The sequence below is a fragment of the Drosophila tropicalis genome, unplaced genomic scaffold, assembly GCF_018151085.1.
Source record: "Drosophila tropicalis isolate 14030-0801.00 unplaced genomic scaffold, ASM1815108v1 contig_573, whole genome shotgun sequence".
Classification (NCBI taxonomy): Eukaryota; Metazoa; Arthropoda; class Insecta; order Diptera; family Drosophilidae; genus Drosophila; species Drosophila tropicalis.
Window position 1 is genome coordinate 1,754,390 of NW_027173049.1, and position 13,847 is coordinate 1,768,236.

At 42.0% G+C, this 13,847-nt stretch overlaps 1 protein-coding gene across 1 annotated transcript; it reads left to right on the forward strand.

The window, feature by feature from the left end:
• Positions 1-9,572: 9,572 nt before the first annotated feature.
• fj (four-jointed) lies at positions 9,573-13,330 on the forward strand. Its single transcript, XM_068287953.1, has one exon. It carries the CDS (start codon positions 11,030-11,032, stop codon positions 12,881-12,883), a length of 1,854 nt encoding a protein of 617 aa, XP_068144054.1. The 5' UTR covers positions 9,573-11,029; the 3' UTR covers positions 12,884-13,330.
• Positions 13,331-13,847: the final 517 nt, after the last annotated feature.

The window sequence follows — 13,847 nt, forward strand, 5'->3', positions numbered from 1 at the left end:
AACCTGCAGTACTCACAGCTCTGTCCTGGCAAATCGAATCAAAATTCAGCTGAAACAAACACAAAACAATATTAGTCTGGCCCCATTTACATTTGTCAACATTTAACAAATGTTTGTTTTTGATTTATGAACCGCAAGAATCGGAAGTATTGAGTAATAGAGTCATTATTTTGAAATGACGTCAGGTAAGCAACCGAAGCAAATGCAAAAGTTATCTGCATAAAAAATCCAGATTTTAGGTGGCCAAGTGTTCACAGCAAAAGAAATGTGGATGTCGTGAGATTTTGGAGCTGCTGCCCCATCATGGTCTGGGAATCCGGCTTCGACTTTGTGTCTGTTGTAGAGATTTGTCATTGTTAGATGGGTGTTTTTTCTGTTTTTTTTTTCTGGATTTGGATTTTTAATTTGGGTTGGGTCGGCAAATGTCCGTCTCTCATGCTGTCTGTCCATGGATTGAGTGTTGTGTTATTGCCTGTTTGTGTGCATGAGTGTGTGGGTGCCGAGTGTCGCTTATTCCTGGAATCGAAAACCAGTTTCCAAGGCTCTTTTGACGACTCTCCATTCATAATTGCCAAAGTTGGCGAAATGTTTTGGTTGTGCATCATTTATGGCTCATCAAACAGATTGCCGCCACAGTCAGTATCAGCAGCAGCAACACCAACAATAGCCTTACCTCCCCCGCTACCGCCGTAACATACACACACACACATACACTTATCCACCGCTACGGCCTTGGACCACCCACCGTCGAGGTGGTCAGCTGAAGTTGATGTTGGGGCTGTGGCTGCAAACGGCATCAAAAGTGTTGCAATGAGGCATTTACAATAGCAAACGAGTTAATTACCACTGTGCGCGGCAGCTCCAACACATGCCTCGACCTTATAGAGAAGGCTCTTCGATGTTGCTGCTGCTGCCCCAACAGCAACATGACTACTACAACAACGCGACGCCGACGACGACTACCTGACAGCCAGAGACAGGGGCAGGCAGTCAGGTAGCAAGGCAAACGTTTGCCAATCTGCCGCATTGATCGAGCAAACGATCTGCGATTGCAACTCCGTAACTGAAGCTTGTTTTTGTTTTTCCCCGACTCTTTCCGTTTTTTTCTTTTTCGTTTGTTTTTTTTTTTATTTGCGCCTGCGCGTGTTTAAATTGTCCAAAGCGTAACAATTTAATATCGATGCCAAGTGCCGAGTGCCAAGTTTCGCCATCTGCATAGCCACCGAGCGAAGTTGGCAACATGTTGCTGCTGTTGCTCGATCGGGGCTCTTCTCTGCGATTTCTGCATTTTATTTAATTGATTTTTCTTCACTGCGAACACAAACACATAAACCCACTCATACACTGCACACACACATGCACGCTTACTTAGTGGTGGCCATTAATTCATTTATTTATTTAGAGGGAAAAATTGGCAATGAATTAATCGTGCTTAACACCATTCTTGGCATTCGAAGCTACTAGGAAGATAACTGACTAGGCAAAAGAGAAGCCAGCGAGGGAGGAGGGCAAGAGCGGAAGCACTTAGCTTATTTGGAATGGAGAATCTCTTTAGTTTCAGTCCGATTCGAACTTGGAAGTTGGAGCTGCAAGTCTGGAGTCAGGATTCTGGTATGCGTGCGTCATTATCGCGCTTTGCATCATTAATAAAGCCATAAAAATAAAAATAAAAATCAACATTAAACGCCGGCAGAAAACGACAAAAATTTTTGTCTGCATATATGTATGTATATGTATACATATCTATGCGTGTGTGCATCGACTCGACTTTGTTCCTTTATTTCTGTATTTCTTTTTTGGGGAACGGCTAAAAACGTTTTCAAGGTCAAGACGGTTGCCAGCATCGAACCGAAACCGAAACAGGCAACCCGAAACTGGCAAAAGGTAGGTGATAAATGAAGTGTCTCTGCGCGAAATAGTCACAAATCAAAGGCTGATTCTGGTCGTTGTTGTTGTTGTTGATGTTGTTGGTGTTGTTGGTGGTGGTGTCGCTGAAGTTCAAGTTCACATTCAATGCAAAAATATTGAATATCCCCCAAAAGCTTAAAAGCATTTCACAAAACATGCAAATGTATTGTATGTTATTTGTCAGAGGTGAAGAATCGGTGAGAAGGGATCAATTGAGTGGAACTGAAATGAGAATTGATTGAAATATTGTTCAGAGTGTGGGAAGGATTCAAGGTCAATGTGTGTTGTGTAACATTATTCAGTTTTTGGCCTAGCCATGAATTGCAAGCGGGAAATGATTCTCATTTGTTTTTACTCATCGAATATATCTTTTATTATATAGTCTGATTAAACGATAAACAATTAAAATAATAAATTTATTAATTTTATATTTAGAGGAGGAGACAGGCCCGGAGTGGGACTCTAAGTGCCCATCGGGCAATGAAGGAAAATATTTTTAGTTTTACATCAAGTATGATCGTTTATGTGAATAAAATAAAAACGACATGGAATTTCATCTCGTCGATACTAAAAATTTCAAAAGTTTTAAGAAAACCTCTTTTAGAAGTTAATGCATATAATTTCATACGTATCTTTCAAATAAGAGCCCTCCTACCTTGAAGGCCTTCCGGTGGGCCAATTCGGGCCTGGTAAGAGACTTGTAAGAAACACAGAAAGTTCGTCAGAGAGTTATATATCATACTATCATAACTATAATTTGGATTTAGCGGTCCATGTTAGATGTTATCCAAGTGGCCCAGTCACTAGGCAACAAACAAAGATAATCCTTCGGGTTCAAATCCCCTGCTAGTGTATCGAAATAGTTTTCTTCCAAGCCGAAGGTCTTAGTTGCTAGTCCTTCTAAAACATAGTTGTGCTTATTCCATTAGCTTCATTAATTAAATTCCAACTTAAGTCTGCAAGCTACATTAATATTTCCCAGTCCCGTATTTATGCTCATTCATATGTTTATTCTTTGCCTATGTATATTCTTATGTACTAGTCTCTTATTGGGGTTGGATATATGCATGTAAACATATGCGTATACATATGTATGTATATGTAAGTGTATGTATGACAACGCGGTAAAGCAAAAACATAGGCCAGCCAAACAGAAAGAAAAAAGCAAGAGGCAAAAAAGCAAGCAACGTGCTCCAGAAAATTCCGACTTAAGTGCTTTTAATTATCCGAAAGAATTCAGTGGTATTCTGAGTTTGGTATCCTTGTTTGTCATCATCGTCATACTTGGGGCTTCGTCTTAAAATTACAGACGCGTTTGTATGGCGGCGGCGAAGGCCCTGCCATCGTTTTGTTATTTTTTCATCCTTTTTTCGTTTTTCTTTTCCCTTTTTTCTTCCTTGTCGTCGGTCATGCGGATCCCGTGTAGGTTTCCTTTCCTTTTTTGGCCATAAAATGGTAAAAAGCAGTGGCAAGCGATCTGTTTGCATACCCTCTAACCAAGAAATAAAAGGGTATACAATGTTTAGGTAGCAAAATACATACATACAGGATCTCAGGATCAGGATATCTTGGATTATTGTTCTTGAAAATAAAAACAACGAAAAACTATTCGAATATAACAATCTGTTTTGAAATCTTTCAAATTTCTGCCAAGAAAGGATTCGAAACACATTCTGAGCGAATGCTTGAATTACCTTATTGTTTATCGGGCTTACAGGGTAGTGCACAGTCGGTGTACCCTTTTGCAATTTTCGCTTTTGTCAATAAATGTATTTATGTATGTATATGAGTATATTTATAACGCCCAAAGAAAAACGAAAGTGGAGAAGAGTTGCACAGGCATCGAATCGCTTTAATCGACCACACCCACAACACCACCATGAGTCATCCTGTTGACCCTCTGCTGCTGCTGGTCGAACTGCTGAAAGTCTTTGGGAATTTGTGAGTTGCCATAACGACATCAACTGGCGGCATCAGTAGACGACAATGCTGTATAGGCACTTCCTGGAAACCTATCTAACGCACACGCACTTACATGCACTCACACAGTTATGAGCAGCCGCCGTTAGAAGACCTCCGGACTCCCCGCTCCGCTTGTGCCAGTGTCAATGAAGCATTCATCGTGGCGACGATTGGTAGTTGGAGGTTGTGGTAATGGTGCCGTTGCTTATCGCAGTTTGGAGCTTTCTCAAGAGAAATGCCAACCAACGAGAATCGCAACAGCAGTGCCTTACCTAGCTGCAGATCAAGTTGATTGAAGTGCTTTCAAAATAGAATACAAATATGTGTGTACCGAAAGACTCTTGTAGGAACTAAACACACACAGAGCATGTGAAGGGTATGCAACAGAAATACAACCAAATATATATTTGTATATACTATGTAGTAGGTACCTATATTTAATATACTCAAAATGTATCCTGCTATCGGCTTAAGACTGTAGACCTATGCCACTTCATTGGCCCGGAGCCTCAAGGAACAGCGTTGGGCAAGTGCTCGAATGCTCGAAACAGCAAAGACAACGAGGATGAGGATGCGAATGAAAATGAGGATGAAGACGAGGATGAGGATGACAAGGAGGTGGTCGAGGATGCCAGCAACAGTTGTGCCAAGTCAGCGTGATGTGCGCAAAGTGACGAGTTTTTAATGAATTTGTTTAACTCAGGTCAGACCTGGCACCTATATGCCACAATACCACAGTCGTGTCTCAGTTGTTCTTTCATTTGTTGTTGTTCTGCTGCTTCTTCTTCAGGTTGTTGCTGCACAGTGGTAGAAGAACTAAATTTCCAAAATGATTAAAACCAAATTTATTTAGTTTAGATTCTACCGTACGCAGTGACCACTGTTTGTAGATTTGGGCTTACTTTCGAGGATGAGGATCACTTGGATGGGAATCCACGATGTTGAAGGCGCGCCGGCAGCCGGCGCAGCAAGTGCCCTGGCATTGGTGTTGAGGCTCAAGTGTCGGTGGTGCTTGTGCTTGGGCTAGGATGTGAGTTGACGTCTCATGACGATATATACTCGTACTGACACTGCAGTCAGATCCAAACCTAAGGCGAAGGCGAAGGCAAAGTAGTTTAGCGGAGTTCCTGCCCTCTTCAGGTCGCTAGATCGGACGTCATCAACGACGCCAGCGTCTAGCATGAGTGGTCTGGAATCTAGCAATGCAAACAAAGGCTCTTTCACTTGAACACTGTCCAAATTGACCATGCCCAGTGGAAGTAGGAGGAGATGGATGTGAAGCAAGGGCCAGAGCGATCTGTGTCCTTCTCCGTTCACTTTCGTTGACCACGCCGCGCCGGTGACCGTGTCTGCCCCTCACATACATTTGTACATTCGCTACATACAAACATACATATGCACATATACTTGTGTATATTCGTTTCGTTTTTTCATTTTTTCACGTTGTTTGCCCTCCTCTTGTGTTGAACAAAATGTTCCAAATTGTTGCGCACTGCAAACATTTCAAGAATTTGCGCTTAACAAACTTCGCAAAATGCTTTTATTTTTGGTGCCTTCGTGTTGTTGTCTGAAATTTATACTGGCTGGCTTGCACTAGCTGCACTGGGCACTCTTTTTGGCAATATAATTAAAACGAGAGCCGCCATGGTCGCCTTCAGCGGTAAGTATCTCGTTTTATCTTTCCCACAAAACAAAAGACTTTGGCAACGAACTTTGCCTTTTTTTATACCCTTGCAAAAAGGGTATATTAATTTTGGTCAGAAGTGTGCAACGCATAGAACGAAGCATCTCCGACCATACAAAGTATATATATTCTTGATCAGCACGACGAGACGAGTTCAACTAGCCATGTCCGTCCGTCCATCCGTCCGTCCGTCCGTCCGTCCGTCCGTCCGTCTGGATCAACGCAAACTCCTCCTATACCGTAAGAGCTACAGAGCTGAAATTTTGCACGTAGGCTTGTATATACTGCAGGCGTTGTATATCTCGGATTCAGCCGGATCGGACCACTATATCATATAGCTCCCATACAAATCCCAAAGTCACGAACAGTGACTTTTCTCAATAACTTCGTTATTTTCTATGCTATTATCGTGAAACTTAATATTAGAGAGTTTACTACGCCTATAAGCGACTATGCCAAATTTGATCAAGATCGGGTGACCATATAATATAGCTCCCATACAAACGGCCAAGTCACGAACAGTGACTTTCTCAATACCTTCGTTATTTTCTGAGCTATTATCGTGAAACTTAATATTAGAGAGTTTACTACGCCTATAAGCGACTATGCCAAATTTGATCAAGATCAGGTGACTTTATCATATATGTAGCTCCCATAGGAACGATTGGTCGAAAACAGTGACTTTTGTAAATAACTTCGTTACTTTTAACGCGATTGCTTTTAAATTAAACATTTCTTAATTTAATATATGTATATGTTAATGACTGTGCCGAATTTGATAAAGATCGGGTGACTATATCTTATAGCTCCCATAGGAACGATCGGTGGAAAACAGTGACTTTGATCAATATCTTCGTTATTTCCTATGATTGTAGGCCTTTCTTTCTCAAGCTTAAGCCTTTTTAGATAAAACGTTCTTCCACATTGATGGCTAATAGGTAAGGATAGAGTTACCAAAAAAGTTGCAAGGGTAAACAAACTTTGACGCGGTCGAAGTTAGCCCGGCCCTCTGGTTTTAATATACTTTTTGTTGTCGTTTTTAACAAGCAATCAGCAAACCAATCACAGTTATGAGCAGCACACACACACACACACACACACACACTTGAAGCATCATTTGTCAAAAAATAAAGAAACAGTTTTCGACTTTCTTGGCACATATTTGTTTAATTCGATTAACCTTTGGGGATGGCGCTGGCTGAAGTATAACACCAGCAGGTTTCTTTCCCACCATATATTGGCATCAACAACAGCAACAATAACAACAACATCGTCTTGTCTATAAAAAGAAGATGAAAAACCAAAAGAAAAAAAGAAAAAAACTTTTAAGTTCCAACAGACTTCAATTTATCATCAAAAAGTAGACATTAATTTTACACACACATTCGAAACCAAAACCAAAAACATGGCAAAGCCACCCGGTTGATTTTATGCCTCGAAACGAGCTACAAAAATTAATGTTAATTAATTTGACTTAAACTGACGATTTCAACAGACACTTTACTGCGGGGCATATGGCAAAAAGAAAAAAATTTACCAAAAACAGACAGAAGACAGACCGGCCCTAAATAGAAATCAAATCAAAATGGAAACCCAAACATTTTGAAGAGCAATCACCAATCATTTGGCCATTGAATCGCTTGAATTGATGGCGTTCGATCGAGAATAATGAAAAGTCACAGCAACTGGCAACAGGCAACACTTAAGTGCCATTCAGTTTGCATTAATTAATTTGTAAATTTCTGAATTGATGCCGTGATTCCAATTCATTTCATTTCATTCGCCCAACATATTTCATTAAAAATATATATTGCGAAATTCAATTAGACATCGTCTAACATTTTTACTTTATTAATCTAAGTGCCGCTCCATGGGCAAAAACATAAGGAAAGAAAAAAAACTGAAACCAAAAATCGTGAACTTCACATTTTCCCCCCTCTGTCTCTCACTCTCATTCCCTCTCTACACTGTCTCCCTCTTACGCTCTCAGATTTGCCTGGGCTTAAAGGAATGCAGCGGCCTTTAGTGCTTTTTTGTGTGTGTTATTTTTTTAGTTTTGGTTTTTCGTGTGGTTATGGTCGCTTTGCCGTCGCCTTTGTCGCCATCATCGTCCCCAGTTATGCTCTGTCTGTTTCTACCTTCGGACTCGACAATCCAAACTTCGTTTGTGACTCTCATTCCGTTTACAACGCACATTCGAGCCTCTTCTGATTCTGCTTCTGCTTCTGCCTCTGTCCTCGAGTAAAAATTCTCTAAACATGCTGTCAAGTTATGTCTACATTCCTTGATCATATTTTTTCCAGGTTGGTTTTACTCTCCTCTCTGCGCCTCTGGATGGGTACTCAATTGAGCGCTTGGGATACTAGTTTCACATTCTTCTTCTTCTTCTCCCTCAGCATATGGGCCGTTAATAGTATCCCAGCATGGAAGTGGGAATAATAATCTCTTTGTCTCAGACCTCTCTCTCTCTCTGGGTCTTCGGAGAATTGCCTCTTTGAGTGAGTCTTTGAAAGCGATCTTATATTTCTCTTAACAAAAAAGTACTCTTAAGTAAAACTTTGACTTACTGTGAGTTATAGTTTTGACCTAGCATTCCTTGGAAATATGTATCTATTTAAAAGGTTATGCTAAATATTAGAAATTCATCGTTAATTTTATCTGTATCTATTGGATAGCAATTAGATTCGCCAAGTTCCAATGAGATCATTAGGCTTAAGAATTTCTTTTCTGGGTTGCCTACAACTTATATGATCAAGGCTTTTATTTTCTTAGACAAATAATAAGAGGGATGACTTCTTTTGACTTCTGAAGAAGGGCAAAAGGGATTAAATATGAATAGGTGTGCCCATTGGAAAATAAAAATATTATTATATTATCATGTCAACCTTTGTTGACATTGTGTTTTCCCATTATATTTTTGCGGTTGATCAATAATTGTTATTCAACTGATTGTTTCGGTTGAGTTTATCCAAAGATTGGACACAATTTCATAATCTGTCTTTAATGGGAACGGACAAAAAAAAGGTGACTTTTTTTATATTTTGCGGGGTTCATTGACGCACACGCTTTCCTGGAGAGAAAATGTTATTCAAATATAATTTAGTTCTCTATTTCATTATTTGGTTACATTTCGAAATTGGACATGGCAAAAAGGTTTGATGTGAATTACAATTAAATTGAATTGCATCTTCTTGTACGAAGTTCGTTTTTCTAGCGAATAATTTTCACAAGAATACATTGCTCGCTGAAGAGTACAAAGTTTGCCAAGGTCGAGTGCCTGCTGGAGGGTAACGATGTCTTGACCATGCACATGACCACGAATAATGAGACAATCACCAATGTGGTGGGCGAATCGGAGTTATTACTGTATATGCTTAGACGGAGTACCCCAATGCCTGTTCGATTGAAGTTGGAGATCTGCCAGCTGTTGCGACGAGGCACTGAGGAGTGCAGGAGAAGTATGGTAACCTTTTTCTATAAGGGCATCAAAAAGGCGGTTGAAAATTTCCCCGATAAATGTCCATTCCGTAAAGTAAGTACAGCGATCTTTACATTTCATATTCAACACTTTTAAGAAACAAATTTTGAATTGATTCAGAATTCCACGTACACCTTGAGACATATGCAGTTCGATGCCAATTTTATGCCCAATTATGTACCAGAGTATAACTTTACCTATAACGGCAAGTTCTATGCCAATAATATGTTGACCATGACGGTTTGGGTCACCGGATGCTTCTGTGATTACAACAAGGATTGCACTGGGTTGGCGACAACTATTGTTTAATTTAAAAAATTGAATTTATCATAATAAAACTCCATCACGCCGACTCACAAAGTCACTCATTTAGTTTCACTCAAAAACCGGCATTCAACTTGAGAGAGAGACACAAAAGAAGAGCAACAGCAAGAGAGAGAGCTAGCAGTCTGGGCCTGAGTCTGGTTTTTGTCTGCCTCTGGGTCTTTAACTAAGACCAACATGAGTTGGCCAGACGACAGTCTGTCTTAACCATTTGAACCAAGCGGTACGCATGCGCGCTCGTTACCAACATTTTCCTCTCATTAGAAAATGAAACGTTCGGTAACAGAAAGAATTCATTGAATTGTTTGTGGACATATCTAAAAATAAACCCAACCAGAACAGCCATAATAACAACAACAACAACAGCAGCAGCAGGAACAACCACCAACAGTCACTGCCTAAGCAAAATGCAGACGGCAAAACACAAGACAAGAGAATTGCAACAATAAAAACAAAGTAAAAAAAAATTAAAAAATAAAAAAGCATAAAAATTCCTCACATCGTTCGGTTCGCGCAAGTGACGACCCAAAGAAACCGTACACCGAGCTCGAACTCCAAAGACAACGGCAACATCAGCAGCAACAGCAACGTTGGGCGAACAAAAAGCCCAAAATAAAATCAGCCAAAAGGTGCGAGACAAGAAATTAAATTGATAAACCTAAAAGCGAAACTCAGCCAGAACCTTTTAGGCCAGTGCCCAGTGTCTGTGCCTAGAGAGAGAGACCCTTTTTGTGTTCAGACTTGGAGTTGGAGTTGGTCTTTCGCTTGCGCTTGCGCTTGGACTTGTCGCCGCGCGTTGCTTCTGGGGCAATTATCAAGCATCAAGCTTCAAGCATGTGTATGTGTGTGAGTGTGTCGGTGTGAAGTGAATTTGTGTATGTGTTGGTGTGTGGTAAATAGCTATAGCTCAAAGCCACGAAATTGTTGTTATCGGTACGCCAAAATCACCAATTGAAAAAATTGAAAATTACATGAAACCAAACAACAACAAACAACAAAAAAGAAAAGGGCAGCAAACTCTAAGCCAGTGATCGGGGGGTGGGGTTTAAAAAGAAATTGTAAAAATATTAACCCAAAAGGCATATTTACAACTTACATACCACACAAAAGTCAAGCAACAACATCAGCAACAAAGATGTATAATAAAAAATTACAACAAGTGATCGTGCAGAAAATAGATCGATAAACTCCCAAAAAAAGTAAAAAAAAAGAAGGAAAACCAACAACAACTCCAACTAAAACACAGTAAAAATAAATAAACGAAAAGACAAGGCGATCGAACGGAACAGACAATCGCCGGGAAGGAGCAGGAACAGCAAGCAGCAACAGCAGCCAAAGGAATTGGGAGGTGGAAGCAGGCGCGCGTCTTGAACACGTTTTTTGTTTCAATTTCAATTGTGGAAATCGAAGAAAAATCGTAATAAACCGAAACGCCAAACGCGAACCGGTCGAGGACGGCAGGTCGACCCGCAGCAACATCTACAAGAACTCTGTAATATTTATTAAACAAAGACAGAAATTAATTTCACGACTTTTGTCGACAAGAACAAACCCATCCCGTCGGACGTCGATTGTCGGTTGTCGGTCGTCGGTCGCTTTCCGGCTTCTTTATGCCCAGCTTGAACTTTGAGCGAGTTTGGTTCTGACCATCATTACAACCATCATTGGCAAAAATGTACGACATTAAGCATTTGGAAGCCGGACAACATCAGCCAGAGTCACAGCCACATCATCTAGATCTAGACCAGCCATATCAGCATCAGCATTTAGCCATTGGAGTTGGCCAATTGAATGAACGTTTAAGTCAATCGACGCAGCAACTCACCTGCAGTGTCATAACTCCCCCGATTTCCCGGATTGAGCAACAGCAGACATACCCGTTCCCGCCAGTTAGTCCCATTGAAGCCACACACATGACGCTATTGAAGCTGAGACATCGTCGAGCCTTCCAGCGTCGAGCTTGCCTGCTCAGCATATTGGCCGCCTTTGTCTTTGGCATGGCCTTGGGTGTGGTGGTTCCCATGTTTGGACTGCCCGATTATTTTGGCAGCAGCAGCAGTGATGTATCTTCGCCCATTGTCTCAAAGCATAATCTAAGTCTAGAGGCGGAACGCGAGCATCCACCGTCAAACTTTCCCAGCATCTATGAGCTGCCCCCATACAGCGTGGCCTTTATCAAGGACTCGAATGTGGAGTTAAGTGCCGAGCAGGTATTTCGCAATGCCTTCCATTTGGAGCAGGACAGGAATGCGCCCGACTCGATGATTGTCAAGAAGCTGGACACAAACGATGGCAGTATCAAGGAGTTCCATGTTCAACGAACCTCCAATGGACTGTATCGGAAAGGCCCGGAACGTCGCCTAAGCAAATCCATGTCAACGGAGACCGTAAAGAAGCCCTCAATCAATGAAGCAAGAAATGATGCTCACTCCCAGGTGGAGGGTCTCATCGAATCGGACATATATTGGGGTGAGCAAGTGGAACGCGCGTTGCCCAAAGGTTTCGCCGCACAGGATCAGCAGAGCTGGGAAAAATACGTCGCCAACCAGGGCCAAGTGGTGCGACTCGAGCACGGCTGTGGACGTATGCAGAACCGTCTGGTAGTATTCGCGGATGGTACTCGGGCGTGTGCTCGCTATCGCCAGAATACAGACCAGATTCAAGGCGAAATATTTAGCTATTATTTGGGCCAGCTATTAAACATTAGCAATCTAGCACCAAGTGCGGCGACAGTCATTGACACGTCTACAAACGGCTGGTCGTCGGCCTTGGGCGATATTACTCAGGCTCAGTGGAAGGAACGCCGACCCGTGGTGCTAACTCGTTGGCTGGCCGATCTTGAGCCAGCCGGCATACCGCAACCCTTTCAGCCTTTGGAGAGGCATCTCAACAGGTATGATGTCTGGAATCTGACTCGGAATATGCAGCGGGAGGGCCAAACGACCAATCATCAATCAAGCATGCTTGAGGAGACGCAGTCAGAGTCAAAGTCAGAATCAGAATCGGAATCGGCGCTGCTGTTGCAGCGACTAATTGAATTGGCACAATGGTCCGATTTAATCGTCTTCGATTACCTGATCGCGAACCTCGATCGTGTCGTTAATAACTTGTACAACTTTCAATGGAATGCCGACATCATGGCCGCCCCGGCCCACAATCTGGCCCGCCAGACGCACTCACAGCTGCTTGTCTTCTTGGACAACGAGAGCGGTTTGCTCCATGGCTATCGGCTGCTCAAGAAGTACGAGGCCTATCACAGTCTACTGCTGGACAATCTCTGTCTCTTTCGGCGACCCACCATTGAGGCGCTGCGGCGATTGCGTGCGGAGGGCGCGGGTCGCCAACTCCGCCAAATGTTCGAGTCGACAACCAGCGACCAAGTGCGTGACGTGCTGCCCTCGCTGCCGGATAAATCAATCAAGATACTGGTGGAGCGTATCGATCGCGTGCTGGGGCAAGTGCAGAAATGCCGGGATAGCAGCAGCAGCAGAACAAGCACCAACAGCAACAGCAAGGGCAGCAGCTAATGAAGGGTTGTCCAAAGATAAGCAGGGGGTTGGCAGGTTAGAAGGGAGGTGATTGGGATCACAACCTAGACCTAGACTGATAATCTATACATACTCATGTATAGCGTTGGGTTATCGTTCTGTATCCAGTGTAATCGATAGTTTTTTTTGCCAAATGTTATTCATCATAATGAGAAGCGGGAGTAAGTCATACGATAGATACATAGATGGGAGTAGGCTCCTCAATTGCCAAGTATTAGCAGGTGAATCGCGACAAAGCCCAGCAGAATGGAAATTAGACGCAGCAGCTGAATCGTATTATGGATAGAAACAATGTATTTAGGCCATAAGTCTCTAGGGTTAACCGATTTGTGATATTTGTCTAAGCCTCTTTTTCATAGTGAAAACTAATTTAGTTATAAGTAGAGACGCTTTTGGTTTTTTTTATTTTTTATTGTGTATAATTTATAGGCCATTCCAATAAGTAAACAAAATGAAAAATATACACTTTTATATAATGTTAATAATAATAATATAAATTTCAAACAATAAACAAAAATTCAACAATCGATGCATCTGTGAGAACTTACCTAGTCATGACAATAAATTGTCATTGATCGTTTCTCTTCTTCCAGTTGGGCCAATGAGTGTGTGGAGGAAGGGGAGAAGATGCCAGTGATAGATGAGATGATGTTGGAGCAGCACCAGCTCCAGCAGTTGTATGTGTGCTGCATTTGTCAACTTGCCGCACATATAACTTGCCACAAAACGCGAGTTGGAGCTGCAGTTGAAGATGGGAGTTTGGCGTTGGGAGCTTGCCTTTTCATAATATCATCATAAGCATTTTGCAGTCTTGCCCTCCCTCTTTTTCTCATTCTCTCTTTTCCTCTAACGCAAAGCCAAGCAACGCCATGAAGACCGAAGAAGAAGAAAGATGAAGCCCATGCCGGAATGAGGCAATGCGCAGTTCAAGATACTTTCCACA